We start from the raw sequence: 21486 nt of genomic DNA, 5'->3' as shown, positions 1-21486 counted from the left end.
TGCTAGAATAAAACTATACCTAATTTAGAAACTTATTTTTTTTACGTTTTATTTTAGCTAGAAATTAATTTTTCTAAGATAATTTTTTTTTAGAAATTTTCTCTAAGTCTATTACACGTACACCTTTTTTCTCTATACTATTTTACTTATTAGGCTATATAATCTATTAGCAAGATACTTTCTTTATATCTCTAGAAATTAATTGCAGTACTCTTCTATCTACTTATTATATCTTACTACTAGAAGAAGCTTCTTAGCTCTTAGAATTTAGATACAGTATACTATTTCTGCTAGTATATATAAGTAGTTCTTTATAGTGCATAAGCGTTTTATCTTAGTATCTATACTAAGTATAGTAAGAAACTATACTAATCTACTAGATAACGTAATATTGCTATAGCTTATAAGTATAAATAAACTTAATAAGTTAAGCAAAGCATTAATCTAAGCTACTAGATTACTGCTATTAAGAGTAAGCTATAACTATATTACTAGCGCCTTCTAATTATTCCTTCTAACGAAATAATTTCTATGCATCTTTTATCTTATTAGCCTATATCTTCTTATACTATTAGCGCTGCAGCATAGTACTATCGTTCTTATTACTATTAGTATTATTATTATTATTACTATTATTATATTTACTCTCTATACTAGCGTTCTTACTGCTTAACTTCTTACTACTATTAATAGCTATATCTTTCTATAATATATACTATTCTACTTAAGCTTCTTTATCTATAATAATCTAAAGATAGAAGTAGATAAATTAGACTATATAGCTAGCATATATTATCTAACTTTTAGAGTTCTATAGTTATGCTAGCAGCTATTAATTAACTTTAGTTAGTTATATACTACGAAGCTATTGCTATATTTTCTAGAAAAGCGTTACTAAGCTCTTAATATATTTTTTAACTAAGTATTCTGTTAATTAAGCAGCTACTTGCAGTTTTATCTTATTTTAGTTAAGTAAGTAGGCTTAATATTCTAGATAAATAAGATTCTAGCTTTTAAAGAATACTAACTATTTAGTTCTCTTTAACTACTTAGTCTTATTAGTCTTTGCAGCCTCTTCTATAACTTATAAGTCTTCTTTAAGCTATTTTTATACTTGCTAATATTTATTAAGTTGCTAGCAAGCAATATAGTTAGAATCTAATTTTTCTCTATTTTCTCTAATACTTAAATTAATAATAAAATAGTTTTATAACTTACTGCTACTAAAAAATATCTGTATATTTATAGATTTAAATAAAATACTTTTATTACCTACTTAAGCTTACTAGTAATTTTTTCTATAGTGCATGCGTAGTTTATCTATATTTATAGTAATAAAGCTATATATTTTACACTTAAGACTATTAAGTAGTAATCTTAGCTTTTTAATTAGATAAGCTAGAGACTCTAGAAGCTTAACTGCTTTTAGATTAGTTCTAGAGAAGCATTTAAATTGCTCTATAATCTCTTTTTATAAAGTATCTAGTATTGTATAATGCTCTAGCAGATACTTATTAAGATTAATAACTCTAGTATAGTGCTCCTTATATACTAATACTCTAAAATTCTCTAAGAAGTAAAAAGTATTATTATAATTCTTAAGTAATAGTCTCTATAACCTATAGCTTATAATAAAGCTACTACTATTATCTTACTATTACTACTATAATATAGGCGCTTAGATATTCTATATAAGCTCTATTAGTAAATACGCTAATTACGTAATACTATAGAGTAATAGATACTACTCTATATAGTAGGATCTTCTAGAAATTAATTTAATAGATACGTATAAGAAGATTCTCTTATAGAAATATTTTGTAATATATGCTAGATAGAGATAAATTAGAGAGTAGATAAATTGCGAATGCAGAGTTATAATTTTCTTTTTTTACTTAGCATTCTCTTAATATTAAGCCTATTTCAGCGCGAATTACCTTAGATAGGCCTAAAACCTTGCCTTATATTAGATAGGCCTAAAACCTTATCTTATATTAGATAGGCCTAAAACCTTACCTTATATTAGATAGGCCTAAAACCTCGCCTTATATTAGGTAGGTAATAATATTAAGAGAGCTAAGTATATAGATAAGAAGCTAAGCGTATAGTTAAGAGGCTAAGCTAGAGCAGTTAACTAGTTAGTTACTATATCTATGCACTTGCTTAATTATTTACGCCTCTATAATTTAACACTATAATAACTATAGAGAAGGCTCTTCTAAAGCTAGATGCTCTTAGCGCTAAAGAAGACTTCTATTATGCAGAGATTACTAAAAAGCATAGTATTACTTACTTAACGTTATTGCGTAACTACTAAGGTTTTAGCAAGTTACATGCAGAGGCAGATTTAGCACGTTGCAATCTTTAACAAGAACAGAAGTAGTAGTCTTATAGAATAAGCTCTTGAGAATTTATAGTTTCTCGTAGAATAAGCTCTGTTCTAACTCTTATTCTACAACTTATTAAGAATAGAGTAGGCGTAGGGTTAGACTTAACAACAGGCTCCTTTCTAGAACCTAAGATCCTTATTTCTAATAAGAATAAGAGCTGACTTAAGAACATAAGCACAACAAGAGTGCAAATTCATTGTTCGTATTTTTGCTACATCTTTGCTGCTATGCGTCTAGTTCCCACATCATGCGTAGCATTTCAATGCTTACACTTGAAGATTGTCAGCTTTGCTAAGGCGCCGAACACCCTCGGCCTTCCTGTCCTCTGCCAATATTGACGCGAACTTCGAAGCCTTTCGGATCTGCGGCCCTTTCCAATAGAAGACGTAAATGGGGACTACTACCAGACACGACAAGCCAGCAAGAACCGTGGTCGCGTATTCCGAAGGCCTGGTCCTGCTGAGATTATGGTACAACGGTGCAGCGTACATCGCTGAGATACCGGCAAGAAAGTCTCTCGCAAACGCATTGCCGCCGGTAGCTGATGCAGAGTAGGGTCCGTATGCTGCAATCATGTAGTCGACGGAGGAGTAGTAGATTGCAAAGTTGGGCCAAACCGAGAGGAACGAGAAGATCATTGGCGCGATCCAATGTGTCTGCGGTGGGCCGGTACAAGTCCATGCGAATCCAAAAGACCGAGTCGGCTCGCCATAGAGCGAGTTAAGAGAAGCGGCTTGAGGCGACGCTCGGGTGACAGCGAATCGGGTCCGTTCTTCCTCCTCAAGTGTTCGTCGCGCTTGAACCACGGCCAGTACAGGAAGTACGTGAAGAAGTACGATGCGTTGATGGGAATGAAAGCCCATGCAACCTGCAGCGTGCCGAAACCAAAGTTCTGCTGGGAACGTGATGGCGAATGCCTCGAGGAACGTGAAGATGAGCGCATCGGAGAAACCAGAAAGAAGCGACAAGAACAAGACAATGGGTTCGCGAACGAACATCTCAAATGGCCGTAGCCAAATTTTCCCTGCTTCTTTAAATGATATTCGCGGCTTCTTGAGCTCGTTGGGTCCGTACGCGTTTGGATCTTCGCCGGTTTCGCGCCGCCGCTTTGCTTCGCGGTCGATGAGGATGGTCGAGCGGCTCTCGGGCATAAAGAAGTGAATGGCCTGTACGGTGACTCCGAAGATGAGCTGGATCCAGAAGTTCCAATGCCATGACAGATCTGGTGATGCATTAGTTGAGCTGACTCAAGCGCGGAAGTGGGAGTACTCACATCGTTCGATTGGACCTCCAATGACGCCGCCAATGCTCGTACCAATGGTTGAGCTCAATACGATGAAGTTCAGCGCCCAATGCTGTGTTTCCGGCTCGTACAGGTCCGCGATCAACCCAAGCGTCACGGAACCCCCGGCCCGTGGACAGCCCGCCAAGTGCTCTGCAGACCACAATAGTCCCAAAGTTCGGCGCCACTGAGTTTGGAATCTGCCAGATGTTGATGAGAAATAACGAAAGCTGGAGGATCGGCCAGCGACCAAATTCTTCCGACCATGGCGCCCATAGCTCGCACCCAAAGCTGTAAAACACCAAATAGATCATTTGGCCAACGCGCGCAGCTTGCAGCGATATTCCGAAATGCTCGGAGAGGGGGTTTACAGCGGAGGGATACACCGATGTGTTGAAGTTCATAGAGATCTGGGATGAGTGCGATAGACGAGAGATACATGCACTTTCTTCCATGGTTGGGCCACTTGTACGCGAGCTGATCCCAGCACTCCCATTCCTTCAGTTCGCGCTTGCCATCTGCGCGAACTTCAGCAGGAGGATGTTGTTGCAGGACGCCGTCGGAGGGTGCTCCTGGTGTGCTCGATTGCGACTTCTCGTCATCTTTGTTGGAGCGCAGGCTTGGTGTAATGGAAGTAGAAGTTTGCGGTGTTTGGTCTCCTGAGGGATGCGCTGTATGTTGCTCCTTTTCTTGCGACATGTTTGCAAATATGAACGAGGAAAGGGTCCTTCTCACTGAAAGGTCGCGTCGCGAATGCTTCCAGAGACGGGTGCGCCGGGTCATTCATAACCACCTATTGCTTGCTGCTGAAGATCCTCCATGACGTCTTACTTCGGACTGCGACACCAAAAGAGACTTCCTGGCATATCACTAGGAAGCCGCATGTGTGGGCACGATTTGCATTGGTACAAGAACATTGTTGGCCAACAATTGCATAACTCGAAGATAATGCGCGAAGGTGGAACGGTGTGTACAGGCGAACAGCGGCAAGGTGGATTATTGTGTCCGCTTTGCTTGGTGTTGAGGCGGAAAAGGTCCACTTATATGACGGCAAGCACCCGCAAGCTCCGTTGCTTGTCGCAAACCCTTCACGCAGTCCACTTTATTCGGATGGCATTCTTCGATCGCGATGTTGCAACAAACTGAAGCTCGGGACATTGCGATTACTCTCGACTCGTTTTGTGCAAGTCTGGTCGCGGGTAACAATATGTGTAGCATTCCATTGCGCCTATACCATCTTGACGCCATCTATCTAATTACTTTGTTTGCTCAAAAGCCTCTCTGAACTATTCTGTCTTTTGTGAAAACGATAGTTGCGGTTATCGCAGTCGAAGCGGTATGATCATGTACAAACCTACTCAAGCTAAGGAAAGGATTCGCTTTGAGATAATGGTGTGCGCTAGAAGAGTCTTACTGTTTGTGTTGGACGCAGGCGGTCCAGGACGGCCCTCATCGATTGGCGATTTCCTCACAGCGATCTATCTTCCAAGGTGGAGACTCATGAGAGGAGGCCAGCCGTCTCCGGGATCATGGCCGTACCGTTCGCGCGGGGTTCTGGGCAGATTGATTAATTTCAGCCCAAACTTCACATCTTTCGTGCTTTTTGGTGCTGCAACAAATAGACAGGCTGGAGAACCGATCGAATGCATTGTGCTCTTTTGGTTCCTGCTCATCCGCCATTGCTCGAACGCGATCAATGCTGCCTCACCGCTTGCCAATGCGCAGTTGGTAGAAAACCCACGCGGATCTAGCTCAAAGCTTGCAGCATCACTGACGTATAATGTACACTAACGAATAGCCAGGAGCAGATCTAATCGCCAATTCCGTGTCGCATGAACTGACCTAGCTCGCAAAGAACTTGGTGATAAGATCCGCTGACTCACGATCGCCACCAATACTGGCTTCTGCCTTCACGTCGACCTAGGGGTTCCATTTATTATGGTCTGCGCTGATACGGGCATCGCAATGATGCACGCCTTCATGCAACGGCACTTGGCCCTGCCATCCTTTACTTTGGTCATCGGCACCACGAGAAAGATTTTATATACTCCAATGAGCTGAGACAGCGGGAAGCTGATGAGTCCGTCAGTGTCCGACCATGCTTTCCAAAGGTCACGCCACAGGGTGCCAAAACGCATCATGTCCCTGATCGCATGTGGGAGGGTCACGAAGAGCTTGCGCGAACATCTGGCAAGAAGAATGGGAAGGTCTTCATCTGCGGCAGCGCGGCCAAGTTAGCCAACAGTACAGCGTAGGTGTGCAAGGAGATCTGAAAAGAGTTCAACACCGGAGCGAGCGAGAAGTCGCAGGCTTGGGTGGATAAGGTAACTAGGGGAAGATCGCTTTGTCCGCGATGTTTTCGAATAGCTTCGGTTAGGGGGCATGGATCAAGAGTGTGAAAGTTGACTATGTGGTCCAGCGGGAAAATTCGAAGTTGAAACAAAATTCCCAAAACATGCTCGCGTTCATGTTGGTCTATCTCTAAAAACTCCAAACAAGCTGCGCCCTAAATGCTTGCGCCACATATCTAATCAAGCTGTAGGCAATTCCACTATCGCCACAATCTAACTATGCACGCCCTCAACCTCAGTGGATGTTGCAACGAACATCCATATCCCAGCCAGCGACACTTTCCATCGACGACTCAACCTGTGGCCAAGCGTGAATGATTGTCTGGAACTTGGCAGTCCACTCGCGATGATCATCGCCCCCGCCGTAGTTGAACTTCCACTGCGTAGGGCTGATACCCTTGCCCTTGAGATTGTTCAATAACTCCGAGCCAAAGTCATCACCGGCCCAGTGTGCACCCCAAACTGTGTAGCTGCCTCCACGGGTTCCGTCACAGCCACCCCACACCTTCGCTTGTTCAACAGGCACGCTGCGAGGGTTTGAAGGAGCCCAGTGATATGTGACGTCGGTGTCCTTGCGAGAGCCGCCGCCCTTCCAGTGGTTGTCGTTGGTGTCGCAGCCATCAGTGGCGATCATCATTTGCTCGACGCACTTGTCCTTCATTGGGCGCCAGTTGAGACCTGGTCTGTAGTCCATGGCAATGTCGACTTGTTCAGGGGTGTCTTTGTTGTACGTCCGCGCAATCGAGCCTGAGTCTTTTGTCGAGAGTGCCTTGCTTGGGCGGCTTCGTCGCAGAATGTGTCGATGACCTTCATGATGCCCTCGCGGTTGATGTACTTGCTGTTACCTGTACCAAAGCATTGAAGCGATACAGCTGCTGGCGCTGGTGCTGGCGCTGGCGCTGGCGCTGGCGCTGGCGCGGGAGCAGTTTCATCTCGAGGTAGGCGGATCAGCGGCACCTTTTCTTCCACCACAAATTCTCATCCTTAGAGGCATCTGGGAGCGAGGGTGATTTGCCGAATTCGAACTTGACTTGCGCAATCTTGTCAACCTTCCCGCCGTCTTTCATCGCCTTGAATTCATTGGCAAAGAAAATGCTTTGCTTTCGAGGTTTGGTGGACTCGGGAATGAACAGATAGGATGTTCCACTTGTCTCTTCAGCAAAGATCTCTGAAACCCAGATTAGGAAAGCATCAAAATCGTCCCCTTCGCCTCTCCCCTTGTTCGCCCATTCACCAGGGTTGACAATATTGTTCTTGTTCCAAATGCCATCCAGTGTGGTAAGTTTCGCAGCCTTGCATTGTCTTTTCGCGTCTGCCGTATTCTGAGCAGCGTTATGCGCCTTGTCGATGTCCATGCCAGTGAAGAAACATGACTTGTCCTTCTTTGGTCCAGATTTGTAAAATTTCTCCTTTAGCTCCTGTTTGCTATGGGGAAGAGGATCTTTATCCGCTCGAGAGACGAGAGAGGTAGTATCAGCTAGTGGATGGTAACCCGAAAGGTCTGATGCAATCGAAATAGCAGTAGGTGCGGCATTGGTTGGAGAACCCAAGAGGAAGAGCCATGTAAGTGCTCCCAGTAGCCAGAAAGTGAGCGTCTTATTCGAAATCATCTCGTACTAGGATGTACAGAGAGAAAGCAGAGAACAGGGTGAAGCTCGATGAATGCAAATGTAGGTGATGATAGCTGCTATGTTTCTGGGAAGATCCAGCTCTTATACACCTTTGATGAGAACGTCTGCACCTAGTTTTAATGCGATGCGAATTCTCATCTCGAGGCAGTGCTGATGGAGCTCTGGACGCCCTGTTTGCAGTTACTTTTTGGCGGCCCTATAATCTCCACATTGGCTTAAGTGCATCCTGCCCTACACAATTTCCATTGGCCTGTCCCGACATGGAGCGTGTTCAGGCAGGACAAGGTGGATCCAGTACGAAAATTTGGCCTCGATGATGGTGTATCAAGAAGGAAACATGTAAGACAACAGCTCGCCTGAGAGCGCAAGCGCCTCCTCTCAGTCCTTGTGGTAGGCCTTGATGGAGTCTAGTCGTAGATGGTGATGCCTGCTGGCGTTCCTGCATGCCGAGATCTCAGCCTCGGATCTGCAAACCCGCATGCGCCAGAAGCAAACACCAGTGCTGCGTGAAGCTAAATTTAGATTACACGAGGATCATCAAGCATGCAATCATGTAAAATATCTTAGTAACAAGTCGCAAGGAGTATTGTCTCGCCGTCGAGGTACAGGAATATTCGAAGGGACTCGAGATACTGTGTGATACAGAGCGTACAGCTTGCCGACGCCGCGGAAGCAACCTTGGAACATACAACACGAAGTCTACAACTCAACAACGCTGCATCGGTAACTTTGCATCTGGCTTGTAAAATCAACAGTGCTCTCGTGAGGCAATGTGGTTATTGCAAAGCGTGATGGGGGCCGATCGAGCGTCCCCAGGCGCCTGTTGGGGCGAAGCATTGCGCTAAGCCTGCATAAGTGGATGTGAGAAGACTTAGCACTGCTGGCCTTAGGCATGCCATTCCACTGCCTTGAAACATGACAGGCACCGCCTTGTGGAGGCTGAAGTTACTCTCTGATGACCTAGATTAGGGTCTGAAAGGGTATGACGTCATGGCGGCTGCCTTCTTCGTACACCTTTACCGGGTAGGCGACTGCACTTGAGGACTTCATCTACCAACCCTGGAACGCATCTTTCCAACCTGCATTCGCCCAGAAGGAAACAAAGATACTCAAACTCCACATACACCATGACTTCGTCCCCTCAATTATCGGAAGCAGTCGTAGCTGCGATCAAGACTGGCGATCTTGCACAGCTGCAGAGTCTGTACGAATCAGACATGTCGCTCGATGAAATAGCCAGACAAGCTGCACGCAAAGGGCAGCCCACAATCCTCGAATGGTGCTACACACAAGGATGGAAACCCAAGTCACCATCGTTTAACGACAAATTCTTCAGCGAAGTCTGCTCAGGCGCATCGACAGACATCTTCAAAGTCCTGCTTGACCATGGCTGGGATCTCAATGCCCACCAAAGCGAAACCAGTGGCGATGCTCTCGCGAGCGCGATCACAGGCGATAATTATGACCTTGCGAAATGGCTACTAGAACATGGGCACAGACCAACTCCAGTCGATGGCATATACGGCGACGGCGCAGTGTTCACCGCAATCAAGCATGAACCGACTTCGCTGAGGATACTGAAGCTTCTGCTTCAACATGGTATCGATTTGAAAGGGACGGGGGCGGTGATGCTGGCTGGCAATGAGGGAAACCTGGAAGCCCTCAAACTTCTTCTCGACTATGGCGTTGACACTGAAGATCGTACCGTGCAGTGGTATCCGTTCGATGGCGAGGAAGAAGATCCATATGCGTCAGAGGGAACAAGTCTCTACCGGGCGTGTAGACAGGGACACCTAGAATGCGTGCGATTGCTCTTGGAGCGAGGCGCGAATGCGCAAGCCAAAGACGATGGAGGGACATCTTGCTTAGCCATCGCGAAGCAACGCGGCCATCAAGAAATCGTCAAACTCCTAGAAGAGAAGGGAGCATCCGAGTGAGTCAGGTTGATGGTCGAAACCTCAAAGTCGAGGTACCAAATATTTTGTACTTGAAAACATGAATTTCTTATTTACATGCAAGAATTGAATAATAACACTTCATCCCCAAGAAATCATCCTCTCACACCACTCTCTAAGTGGACCCGTTGGAAGAAGTTCCAAATCTCATCAGAAACATACGTCCTCGCTCCACTGTCCCCACCACCCTCTACCGGCGCAGGCCCATGTCCGCCATCAAATGCAATCCACGTAACCGGGAATCCTGACCTACACCCCGCATAACTCGTCTTAACATGTAACCCGCTCCCACTGCCCGGCTCTCTAGGACTCTGCGCCGTGCAACCGTTGTTCTTGACAAACCGATCCCTCAGCTGTCGCCCCATATCAATCGGCAGAACATTGTCGTTAATTCCGTGAATACCGAGGTACGCAATAGGATCATTGCCGCCTTCACAGCCACTAATCAAGCCTCCAGCAATGACAGCGACGGCCTTGAACTCCTTGCTGCGCGAGCACGCGATGGAGTATGACATGCCACCGCCATACGAGAAGCCAGTGGAGAAGCGTTGAGCTTCGTCGACGCAGAGGTCGGCTTCGATAGCTTTACGCATGGCGTCGAGGAACGCAATGTCTTCGCCGCCGTTGTTGGCCCAGCCGGCGTTTAGGCCGTTGGGTGCGACGAGAATGGCGCTTTCAGCGGCTTTCTTTTGCTGCCCGTAGTATGCCCATGCGGCGCCATCAGAGCCGCCACCAGCAATGTCGTTCATGGAGCCACCGCGAGGGTGCCAGGCGAAGATGAGCTTGTAGGGCTTGCTGTTGGTGTAGCCGGTGGGGATACGGAGGGTGTATTGGCGCTGCTTGCCGTTGACGTTGACGGAGTTTACGCCGTTCTTGAGGGTTGGGGTTTTGCCGCACCCAGCGGAGTTGGCGCGCTTGGTGAGGACGTCGAGGTTCGTGGATGGTGATACTGAATGCTTATTAGTAGATATTATGGGTGTGGTTACAGAGAGTGGTTCGACTTACCATTGTCGTATGATGCTGGAGCACCGAGAACTGTAGTCATACTGACGAGCAGCGCGCCAACGATGGAAGAAGAGAACAGCATCTTATTCAGGAACGACTGGATTGGATTCGAAGATGAGATCAACAATGTTTCATTCAGGTTTACTCAGAAACCTCATGTTTATACTACATCCCAGCCAAGAATGTTGTGACGACGCCATATCCATCCAAGCCCTAGAGTCCGGAGAATATTAATCTATCCTCAGTACATATTCGCACAGCCGTTTATGCTAGTACATTGAATCGACGCATTGGTGGCTTGTTTCAGCAAAGCCAAGAATAGGTGCAGCATAAAACAAGCCCTCTCGTGACACTCTCATGTCCTTCACGCGTTAGCCCCCTACTACGAGCGGGCCGTGGTTTTACCAGCCGCAGGCCATTGGACCGGCACTTGTGCTAGCTACGGAGAATTCTATAACGTGTTCCTCAGGCGTTTATCCTTTAATCATTCGAGGAGCAATTGCGGGGTGCGTATTTTCTTAGAGTCCCCCAGTGGGGCGGTCTGTGAAACATGATCCCTGCTCGGTTGCTGGAAACGATGTGGATTTGCCAACCAATTACTAAAACGAGGCCTAGGCGGTACCACGTGGAATGTGAAGCTGGAAGGTGGTCCGGCACGGCACGCGAAGGGTGTCATCTTCCCCGAACATTTATATTGCTGCACGTCACCAACACTAATGATCTACCCGGACCAATCCATGTTGTGCATAGACGTAACAGGTTCTTCAGTTTTCCTCCTATACGCGCTATGATTTTCGGACCAATTATAACACCGGATATCGTCAGGACGAAAGGTTGCAAGTGTAGCGGGGCTACGTGGAGTGCGAAGATGTTCTGGCAAATTACGGCAGAAATCTACAAAACCTGGAATCGCCTACCCAAACCAATCCATATTGTACATGTACTTAATATTCCCTTTAGTTTTCCTTACATGCTCGCCACCGTTGGACTGTTGACCAGGAGATAGATCTACGCTGAGCGCAATTCCACGTCTTCTCTTTTCACACTCGTCCAAAAACCACCGCTCGAAGGGTCTGGGTAAGGTATAATCGTCGCACCACCATTGATTGTTTGCTCGCGGGTGCTGCGGCGCATCGTGGCAATTCACGGTCAACTTGTTCAGGTTACCATGCTCGAAGATGTAGCCGAAGTAGGATTCGTAGTCGTTCGAAAAGACTGATACTGGAATAGTGATGGTAAGTTCTTGGAGATGTGGGCAGCGCAAGAGGATGTCGCGGATGGAGTTTGACGGGAATGGTTCCTTGAAATCCCATCTTGGCCCCGTCAAGACGAGCTCATGCAGGCCATTCAGCTTTGTCGTGGCTGGCAGAGCTTTGAGCAGGTCGTCTGGGTCGGACAGAGTGATCTTCTTGATAAGCTGCATTGCGCTATGATGCATTTCTTCGATCGCCTCGTTCTTGATCTGACGACGGAGAATGAGACACGGTGGCAGGCGTTTGTCTAGGTTCTTGCGCCAGGAGCCGTCTCCGCAGCGGTCAAAGAAGTTATGCGTGCCGAGTGGTATTGTGATGTCGAGAACTGGATCGACTACATCGAGATAGATCTTGTTACGCATCTCCAGAGGTAAACGTTGAAATCCTGTAGTGGGCGTCCTCTTGAGGTCGGAGAGTATGTGTGCCATGACTTGTTCGGATGAGCGGATTATGATCGTGAGTTTGGCGCTGGAATGGCCGTAACTTTTAAAAATCGATACCAAGAATTGAAACACTGACGGGGATATATAGCTTCTATCTTCATCCATATCATATGTTGTGTGGCTCAGTACATTGTTGATAGCCAAGATGTGGTAGGCTGCGAGGCGACTTCACTGTGGCGCAGCTCGCAACCTAACGCCCCGTTGAAATTGCATGCAGCCTGAGGCAGCATACTTGCATTCGTGTATCGTGTGTTGAGATTTCGTGAGGACATCTTCCGCATAGCCACATGCAAGTCGAAGGCAGCAGCGCGATGGCGATTTACGCAGCAGGTTTGCGCGACTCTAATTTTCGCGGAGCCTTCTTCTGAGCAGGTGTTTGGCTAGGCTTCGCATCGCTTTCCTTTGGAGCTAGCTTCCTTGGTTTCTTCTTCTCTGCTTCAGTTTTCGCTGGTGCCTTGTTCTCTTTATCTGCGCTTGGAGTGGTTTGCTTGGGATTGACTGGTAGCTGCGGGTTTGGTCTTTGCCTGAGGGTTTGAAGCTTCCTTTCGGCGCATCAGCCTTGCTTTTTGCACTAGAAGCCCGCTGACTTAGAAGGGGTTTGTGATGTAGACGCCTTCTTCGATCCGTTCGTTCCGTTCGTTTGTTGAGGTTGTGTCTTTTCAATCTTAGGTGCTTCCTTGGGCGTAGGAGCCTCTTTCGGTTTGGGCGGCTCTTGAGGTGTTTGCTGTTCTTGCTTCGACTGCTGCCTCGTTGCAGGCTTTGGTCTCTGACTCTGAGTATGCGCAGGTTGTTGTTGATTCACTTGAGCTGGAGCTTGCTGCTGCCCACCTCCACCCCACGACGGCATCGACGCCCCCAGCCCACCCAGCCCCAGCGCAGCACCTGCACCTTTCGCCGACGGCATCGACGGCATACTCGGCATCGACGGCCTCCAACTCGTCAACTCGCTCGTCCTCTGCGACCAAGACTGCGGCATATCGTCCGGCGCCTCCGCCTTCATCTGCTCGAGCTCCTCCTGCGTCGGCGCCTGCGTGTCCATTCGTCTGCATGACCATCTTCTCACAAGCGCCTTCTGCTGCGCCGGTGTCGACTTCCAATTGGGAAAATCGCCAATCACGCCGCGAACACCGTGACTTGCCATTTCTCCCAGGTCCCAGAATGGTCCGTTCATGGCGCCGTACACGGATCCAATGCCGCCGCCGAGAAGACCTGTGACGGTCGAAACGACACCGCCGACGAGAGCGCCGGTTAGTTTCCCAATGGTTACGCCTGGTTGGACTCCTAGACCGGCGCCGGCGGCGAGGCCTTGGAAGGCGCCTGAGCGGGTGTATTTTGCTGCTTTGCCGAAGGACTCGGCTTCGATTTCCTTGTTGATGGCTTTCGCAAGAATCTTCTCGCGGGCATCGGGGTCTCCTGCGGCGTTTGCAGCTTGTCGTAGTTCCCATGCTTTCTGCGCGGCTTGGAGTGCCATGCTCGCAGTGACACCCGAGTTCTGCTTGATCTCATGTTCAGAGATGCCTTGTGGAGGTTGGTTTTCGGTCGCCATGTTTTGCTTCGTGTTCGCACTTTTTGGTTTCGCTTGCTTTGTTTGCGTTTGCTGAGCTGTCATTTTTCGTGGTGTGCTGTTGCAAGCTGGATGTTTTGGTGTACTAAAATGTTTGGTCGCGTCTACGTCATCCCGACTCATCTATGGTGGCGTACACGTCTAGCGTGTGACCACGAATACCTGCTTTACACAGCGCTAGTCGGGCCGCTGTGGGGAGATCGCAATAACTGCATCATGTTATTCGTGCTAACACGGAAGATCGTTGATCGCGAAGCATGGCAATCTGACACTGACAGGTGTCTAGGTTGTAACTGGGCCGCAATGATTGACCCCTGCACAGCATGTCGTCTTATATCCGATGTCACACCTCTTCCACCAGTGCTTTCTTAAGTCGGAAGGACTATTGTTTGGTGTATTACTCATATAAAGCTCAAACTGACTTGCTGTAGTAGAAGCATTACTCAAGATAAGGTACGAGCGAACTACACAGCAAGAGTTCCACTTCAAAGCATCACTCCATTCAATTCTTTCCAAGCTATCCACAACCCACACCCCAATCATCCCCATCTAACCACCCCGATTAAACTCCGCCCACCCTACACTCCTCTCTTTATCAATCCACTGCCTCTTCCCCTCATACCTCCACCTCCTCACGCCCACCTTCGGCGTGCCCGCAGGGCACTCCAACTCCTTGTCCCCGGCTCCATTGCACGTCGCATACACGCCCACCAGCGTGCCCACAAAACTGCCCGTGCCGCCGCTAACCTGCGCCGTCGACGCTTTACCGAGTTGGATGGCAGAGGCAGGGGACGATGGCGAAGAGGCGGAGAAGATGTATTCAGAAGGAATGGACATATCAATGCTCAGCCTCACAGGCTTGCCTTGCCACGCGGTGGGGACGGGCGTATAGACGTTGCGGGCGGCGGTGTCATTGAAGCGGAAGGCCAGGGAGCCGTTGTGCGTCGTGACGCCTAATTGAATGTTCGCGTATTGTGTTAGGAAGGCGGTTATACCTGCTTCCTGTCCATCCTTGGTGGGGGAGAAGGACATGTCGACGCTGAAGGTGAAGGTCGAGTCTGTTTGGCGGCGGCCGATGAATGCGATGGCTTTACTTGCGGGGTTGGTGTTGTTGAATTTGTTCTGCAGGTTGTTTTTGCCGGGCACGATTTCCAATCCGTTCTGCGTTGTGCTGAATGTGCCGGGCAGCGGGACGCGCCAGTACACCAAGTTCCTCGGGATCGTGCTATTTGCCGGGAAATCGTAGACATCAGGGTCAGAGTCAAACGGTCCTGTGCCGGGGACGTCGCGCGATGGGGTGGGAAGTTGCCAGCCGTTCATGACGCCGCGCACGGGCTGCATGACAGGCCATTCATTCTTGTTCCATGTGACGGGGAATAGGACGGTTTCGCGGCCCATGGGGAAGTAGGAGCTGCTTGGAGGGCCCCAGCGCGTTGCGAGCGCGGTGCCCCACCATTTTCCGTTGCTGTCCTGGAAAAGGTCTGCGTGGCCGACGGTTTGGAAGTACTCGTCTGTCCCGCGGTTCGTTAGGTGTGGGTTATGCGGACTCGGGGCATATGGGCCGGTGATATTTCGCGCTCGCGCCATGGTGACGGCGTGGTCTTCAGCTGTTCCGCCCTCAGCGATCAAGAGGTAATACCAGCCGTCTTTCTTGTAGATGTGTGGGCCTTCAGGCCATACACCACCCGTACCGTTCCAGAGATTGATGACTGGTCCGGTCTTGCCTGTGTTGATGTCCAATTCCTGAATTCTGACTTCTTGAGTAGCAACCCAGACTTTGCCGTCATCGTCCCAGAAAATGTCGGGGTCGATTTTGGGGGCGTCAAAGAGTACGGGGTCGCTCCATGCTGCGTCATCGTAGGGATTTGTCGATTTGAACAAGACGCCGTTGGTGCGTTTTGTTGTCGTACCCAGGTATTCGCATATCACGTAGAAGGTACCCTGGTGATGCCGGATAGTGGCGGCATACATGCCCTGCTGCTGAGCATCGGTGGCATAGCTGTATCCCGGGAGTTGAGACTCGCGGTTCCAGGCATGGCTGATATGCTTGTAGTTGATCAAATCTTTTGATGCGTAGATGGCTAAGCCAGGAAACGAGATGAAAGTCGAAGTCACACAGTAAAACGTTCCATTGACTGGCGTGCAGGAAGGATCGGAGTGCCAGCCTGGTAGAACAGGATTATAGTATGTCGAATTCTTTGCCAAAGCCGGTGCCGACCAGGCAAGTAGCACTGGGATGAGGCTTTGTAGGAACCTCATTGTGAAGTTTTGAGGATTTCCAGCGGCGCGACTTCAACAGGCTGGCTTCGGGTACTTGGGGAGTAATATATACTACACGCTACCCCGCTGATCACTTCGGTCCGCATCCCGACTTCCAGCGTCTTGGACAATTTCTTCGCATGGCATGCGTACCTTGACCTCTTCGCCTACCAATGGCTAGCAAGGCGTCATTAGCAGTTCAGCCCCGCGTTGAGCTAATCCCGCATCGGAAAAGACGTTAGTAGATCGCGTCTTGTATGAGTATAGTGCGGCGAATTGTTCCTGGGAAGATTTACCACTTTAGACGGGAATTTAGCCAGATCGCTTCCGAGTCGAGGTGGTAGTTTCGCCGTTTGTGCAGGGTCTTCGGCATAATTCAGACCGGGTCCTTGGGCACGCGAAGAATATGGTCGATCTCTATGTGAACCTCCAGAATTGAACATGAGAATTGTAGCATGACGCATTCGAGGAGACAATCTGTGAACAACCCTCAAAAGTCACACAACTGGATTCACATCGACATACACCGCCAAAGTCGCGTTTCCATGTAAAGTGCTCGTGTGCAATAAGACGCCCTCGAGCGCCATCCATTTCCCGTATTCACATCTAGATACTTTTCCATTACACCAACGGCTTCCGCAGCGGCGCAATAACCCCCTGCTTAACAATAACCCGCGGCCTCGTGGCATCCTGAAACGTTTTCTTCGTAGTCCACTCCTTGCCCTTGGGCACGCGCAGACTCCTCTCATACTGCTCACGATTCTCAAACGGAAACGGCAGCTGGCTTGCCAAATACTTGGTCGTAGGTTTCTGCCTCTTCTCATTGATGATGACGCGCTCGAGTTTCTTGTCTTTGCGCTTGTTCGCGTCGATGCCGGGTGTCTTGGTCACGGTGCGCGCGCCTTTAGACTTTGTGCCCGAGCCCGTCCAGGCGCCCCAGCCGGGAAGCGTTGTAGTGACGGTGGTGGACTCTTCGTCGGCGATGGTGGCGAGCTTTTCGGCGGCGAAGTCGGCGGCTACGTTGTCGCCTGCGAATCCTTTTGCGGTAAGGGCTTGGTTCCGGAGGACGAGGTTGAGGTCGATGCCGTCGTCTGAGTCGGCGGCTTGGTCGTCTGCTTCTTCGTCGTCGTCTTGTCCACCTAGGACCGTGGCCCAGCCATCATCATCGGCTGTAGTGACGCGCTGTTGGAGGAAGGAGTCGACTATTGTCTCTTGAGGCCTTTCGCTGGCTTTTGCTTTTGGTTTCGCCTGTGCTTTTGACTTTGCTTGCACGCCGGACTGTCCAGGCTCAACACTGTTGAGAGAAGCAACAAGCTCGGCATCGGGCTTCGACTTCTTCTCTTTCTTAGCTTTCGCCAGGAATGGATTCGAGGTCGTCTCCTCTTCAGCTTTAGCGGCCCTGGCAGCTGCAGTACTCTCCTTCCGTTGTGTCTTTCGTGCATTCTCCAGGCCATTGGCAAGAGGTCCACTAGACTTATTTGTCTTACGTGCCCCATTCGCCACAGTCTCTTCATCTTCTCCCATGACTGGCCGTTGTGCATCTTCGTCAGCGGAGTCAGGCCCCTCCTCAAACTCATTGCGGTTGATCTGCATGGGGAGCGAGAGCTCCTTGCCCGGTCCGTACTTGCGACGTCCATTCTTTGTAGCATTCTCCGCAACTTCATCATCCATGCTGTCTTCGCCTGCAAGTTCGCGGCGGATACGTTCAATGTCTTCGTCATTCTGGGCGCGCTTGGCTGCTTCAGCTCTCTGCATGAAGGCCATCTGACCCAACTTGGTGTTATCGGTCGAGAAGGGATTATGCTTGAGCTTGCCGAGTGATCGCTGTAGAGCTGCGTCGTCTGCGTTGTCAAGATCGCTCTCATCATCGCTTTCGTCTTCATCACTCGGCACGTCTGATGCATCTTCATTTGCATCACGCACGGCCTTGCCCTCGACACGTCGACGAAGCTCTTCATTGCGTCGCGCCATCTCAGTGACGCCATCGAGCGCATCTTGATCCCATGCAGCGCGACCCGTAGCTTTGATGCCTTTGGCCCACTTGCTTTCGCGATGCTTGGCCCCCATACGCTCCTCAGCTCGTCGACGATCATTGTACTCGCGCTCCTCTTCTGACAAGTCTACGCCGTCAGCCTTGAGCTGGCTGCGCTCCTTCTCCAGCAGCTTCTCACGCTCCTTTCGATGTACACGCCTGTAAGCCTTGCTCTTGATCTTCTTGATGCGCTTTGCCCGTACGTCCTCGCGGAATGCAAGTTCACGTGCCATTCGCAGTGCAGCACGGTTCTTCATGACTTCTTCAATTGGTCGCTTGTTGAGCTCAAGTTCCTCACCCCTGCGAATCTTGTCTTCATCGTCGGCGCCATTTGACAAACCGCTCTGCTGTAGAATAGCCTGAATGGTGCTCTCGAGATCGTTGGCAGGCGCAGATGTAGTGGTCGGCTGTAGACGTGTCTCTCCCACCATCTCGCCACCACTCTTGTTCTGCAGCGGGAACATAAGATGCTCGGCGCGGCGGTTCCGCTTGATGGTGTCGGTCCATCGCTCGAGAGTCTCATTCGCTTTCGCGTTGGCAGCAGCGCGGTCGAGCTTGTCTTGTTGTCGCTTGGGTAGTGGGGCTTCCAGCTTCCTGGCGATGTCGGTTCGCTTGGAGTTCTTGTCGTCTTGGAGGAGCTTCAATGCGCGCTTCTTCTCTTCATCGGCGACCTTTGGCTTGAGGCTGAGGAGATCAACTTTCCTGGAAACACCAAACTCGTCCGGTACGGCTGACTCGTGCACCTCGACCTTCCTGCCCTTTGCCTTCTCTTCACTCTCGGTCGCCAGAGAAGAGATCAAGTCCTTCAATTGTGCTTGTCGGTCATCCTCGTCGTCTTCGTCGTCACTCGAGGAGAAGTCCGATGCTCCGTCTGCTCCGACGTCTTCGCCTTCACTAGGCGAATCGTCGCTGTCGCTGTCGAATGCAGATGTATTCTTCTTCCTTTTCGCCTTCTCCCGCTTTTCTTCCGCCTCATCTTCCTCGTATTGGTCGAGCGCAGTGGCCAGGTCGATGGCATCTTCACCCAGATCATCACTATCTTCCTCGCCATCTGCACTGTCTCCCTCATCCATGTCGAAGTCATCGTCGTCGTCGTTATCCTTCTGTGGTCGCTTGGGCTTCTTCGCCTTGCCCTTCTTATTTGTCGAGCTACCACGGAACGTAAAGTCCTCGAAACGCTCCTCGTCGCTCTCACCAAACGCCTCGTCGGAGTCAATATCCTCGTCGTCATCGTCGTCGACATCTATGTGTCCCATTGTCCAAGTGTTGCCTTCGGAGTCGCTTCCCTCGTCGAAAGTGTCCTCTCCGCTCCTCCTCTTGCGCCTCTTTGGCTCGCCATCCTCATCCTCGTCCTCTTCTTCCTCTTCGTCGTCGCGCGGCCGTTTCCGCTGAAACGAAGGATCGACTTCACCGAGGCGATTCTTGCTGATTTTGACTTTTTCGGGGTTCTCGTACTGCGCGATGGCGAAGGCGTTGAGGGCACGCTTCGCCGCTTTTCTTTGGGTTTCGCGGGTTCGAGCGAGCCTTTGCCGGCTTATCAGCGCTCTGCAGCGAGCTTCGTGCGACGCGAGGCGGCATTTTGGGTGTGTGTGAAGAGAGCAAGATTCGCAGGCGAGGGCGTGGAACAATGTTCGAAATCTTGGCGGGCGCGCACTTTTTTGCGGCGCCCGTTGCTAGCGCCCTCACCTCCGAGCAGAACTCCGCCGTGGGAGGAAGACCTTCACCATCGCCAATCGCATCGCCCACGCTCGGCGCAGATCGTCACCATGTTCAAAGCTACTGCTCCGTTGCAGAAGATGCTGCGGCGCCTGCCGCTGTCGACGAAACAGGCGGGCAAGGAGTACTACAAGGGCAACAAGGTCGGGAAGCTGGGCACGATTACGAGATATGGCAATTTCGCGCCGGACTGGAGCGCGATACGGACATATGTCTATCCGCAGATGGGCACCAAGAACAGCGAGGTACGATCCCCAGGAGACGCAGTCCGAAGGAGTGGCGGTGGAGGTACACAGCAGTCATGATGCAATTGCTAACAACCCGCCTCTAGTTGACGCCCTTCGTCGCCAAAACCACCGAAAAGACACGCCAAACACCTGAAGGATTCGAAACATATCCGAGAAAATTCACAGGCAAGGACTACCTGGAGGCGTGGAAGCTGTCAGGAGGACACGATGTGGTGCAAGAAGATCGGGGGCCAACCAGTCTCAACATACCTGTGCCGTTCGAGGAGAGACCTGCTACAAAGTCATAAGGTACGAGTTGAATGGAGCAGGCATGACTAGGGAAGGACCATGGAATGGCGGGGCATTGCAAGGCGTTACTGGGACACCATCATCTGTATCAAATGTGTACATATACCGCCTCAGAGGCACTCACTATCATACAACCGACTGGGTATCATGCGTCAGCCCTCCCTCCTAACTCCCAAGAAATAATTCCCCCAGTCCTCTCCGCCCCTAACCTCCCTCCACCCCACGCCCGGCACATACACCACCCCCAAGCTCCTCACCTCGCCCCACCCCTTCTGCCCCGCAAACCACCGTCGCAACTCGTCCTCATTGACGTATTTACTCCACTCGTGCGTGCCCTTGGGTACTATGCCCAGCACATCCTCCGCCATGACGTTCGTCACCGCCCAACTCGTCCACGTGCGCGCAATCGTGCTGAGAATCAACCAGCCCCCCGGCTTGACGTGCGGCAGCACATGTTCGAGGAACGGGCCGGGGCGCATTGACGTGCTCGAGGACTTCGAAGAGCGTCACGATATCAAATGCCTCGTTCGGGGTGGCAGGCAGCGGTAAATCCTCAATCGACGTGTTCAAATAACTCAACCTCCCCGGCTGCATGAGCGTTGGATCGCGCCTCTTGTGCCCCTCCGCAATCTTCAAGACCTCAGGCGTCGGATCGATAGCCGTGACGCTCTTCGTAGTGGGCAGGCGCGCAGCCGATTCAGCGAATATGCCGCCGCCGCACCCGATGTCGAGGTAGCGCAGTTTCTCGGTGGGTGTGGAGAGGCGGCATTGTGATATGAAAGAGTGGCGCAGCGGGTTCATGAGGTGTAAGAGGCGCGAGGGGCCGTGCGGATCCCACCAGGTGGAGGCGAGGGCATTGAAGTGCGATACTTCGGTGGGGTCGACGGTGCCGCTTGTGCTGGTGGTGGGATTATGGCGAGAGGATGGGGTCGTGGAGAAGCGTTGCGCGGGAATTGATGAGTATGTTGCGCCTCTTCGTAATGTTTGGCTTCTGAGAGTATGCGAGAGACATCTTTGTATCGAGCGCGCTGCGAGCGCTGGGTTGTAGGGCATCATTGTGTGTTGCGAG

At 50.2% G+C, this 21486-nt stretch overlaps 9 protein-coding genes across 9 annotated transcripts; 2 read left to right on the top strand and 7 right to left on the bottom strand.

The window, feature by feature from the left end:
- Positions 1 to 2656: 2656 nt before the first annotated feature.
- SNOG_14461 (hypothetical protein) lies at positions 2657 to 4371 on the bottom strand (the record flags this gene model as incomplete). The annotated part of the gene is given in 4 exon segments (XM_001804594.1): positions 2657 to 3612; positions 3664 to 3745; positions 3765 to 4003; positions 4059 to 4371. 4 exon segments carry the CDS (start codon positions 4369 to 4371, stop codon positions 2657 to 2659), a joined length of 1590 nt encoding a protein of 529 aa, XP_001804646.1.
- A 1887-nt stretch (positions 4372 to 6258) lies between these two features.
- Positions 6259 to 7633, bottom strand: SNOG_14460 (hypothetical protein; the record flags this gene model as incomplete). Its single annotated transcript, XM_001804593.1, has 3 exons — positions 6259 to 6728; positions 6755 to 6861; positions 6981 to 7633. 3 exons carry the CDS (start codon positions 7631 to 7633, stop codon positions 6259 to 6261), a joined length of 1230 nt encoding a protein of 409 aa, XP_001804645.1.
- Positions 7634 to 8781: 1148 nt separating this feature from the next.
- SNOG_14459 (hypothetical protein) lies at positions 8782 to 9591 on the top strand (the record flags this gene model as incomplete). Its single annotated transcript, XM_001804592.1, has 1 exon — positions 8782 to 9591. One exon carries the CDS (start codon positions 8782 to 8784, stop codon positions 9589 to 9591), a length of 810 nt encoding a protein of 269 aa, XP_001804644.1.
- Positions 9592 to 9704: 113 nt separating this feature from the next.
- On the bottom strand, positions 9705 to 10696 carry SNOG_14458 (hypothetical protein; the record flags this gene model as incomplete). The annotated part of the gene is made up of 2 exons (XM_001804591.1): positions 9705 to 10558; positions 10615 to 10696. 2 exons carry the CDS (start codon positions 10694 to 10696, stop codon positions 9705 to 9707), a joined length of 936 nt encoding a protein of 311 aa, XP_001804643.1.
- An 831-nt stretch (positions 10697 to 11527) lies between these two features.
- SNOG_14457 (hypothetical protein) lies at positions 11528 to 13919 on the bottom strand (the record flags this gene model as incomplete). The annotated part of the gene is made up of 4 exons (XM_001804590.1): positions 11528 to 12335; positions 12634 to 12828; positions 13139 to 13353; positions 13374 to 13919. The coding sequence occupies 4 exons, from the start codon at positions 13917 to 13919 to the stop codon at positions 11528 to 11530; spliced, it is 1764 nt and encodes a 587-aa protein (XP_001804642.1).
- Positions 13920 to 14423: 504 nt separating this feature from the next.
- On the bottom strand, positions 14424 to 16133 carry SNOG_14455 (hypothetical protein; the record flags this gene model as incomplete). The annotated part of the gene is made up of 1 exon (XM_001804589.1): positions 14424 to 16133. The coding sequence occupies one exon, from the start codon at positions 16131 to 16133 to the stop codon at positions 14424 to 14426; it is 1710 nt and encodes a 569-aa protein (XP_001804641.1).
- A 621-nt stretch (positions 16134 to 16754) lies between these two features.
- SNOG_14454 (hypothetical protein) lies at positions 16755 to 19743 on the bottom strand (the record flags this gene model as incomplete). Its single annotated transcript, XM_001804588.1, has 2 exons — positions 16755 to 19619; positions 19651 to 19743. The coding sequence occupies 2 exons, from the start codon at positions 19741 to 19743 to the stop codon at positions 16755 to 16757; spliced, it is 2958 nt and encodes a 985-aa protein (XP_001804640.1).
- A 188-nt stretch (positions 19744 to 19931) lies between these two features.
- Positions 19932 to 20416, top strand: SNOG_14453 (hypothetical protein; the record flags this gene model as incomplete). Its single annotated transcript, XM_001804587.1, has 2 exons — positions 19932 to 20169; positions 20295 to 20416. 2 exons carry the CDS (start codon positions 19932 to 19934, stop codon positions 20414 to 20416), a joined length of 360 nt encoding a protein of 119 aa, XP_001804639.1.
- Positions 20417 to 20732: 316 nt separating this feature from the next.
- Positions 20733 to 21473, bottom strand: SNOG_14452 (hypothetical protein; the record flags this gene model as incomplete). Its single annotated transcript, XM_001804586.1, has 1 exon — positions 20733 to 21473. One exon carries the CDS (start codon positions 21471 to 21473, stop codon positions 20733 to 20735), a length of 741 nt encoding a protein of 246 aa, XP_001804638.1.
- Positions 21474 to 21486: the final 13 nt, after the last annotated feature.

This window comes from Parastagonospora nodorum (genome assembly GCF_000146915.1).
Source record: "Parastagonospora nodorum SN15 chromosome Unknown scaffold_31, whole genome shotgun sequence".
In the NCBI taxonomy this organism is placed as follows: Eukaryota; Fungi; Ascomycota; class Dothideomycetes; order Pleosporales; family Phaeosphaeriaceae; genus Parastagonospora; species Parastagonospora nodorum.
The sequence above is the reverse complement of the archived record's forward strand: the minus strand, read 5'-3'. Positions and strand labels throughout refer to the sequence as shown.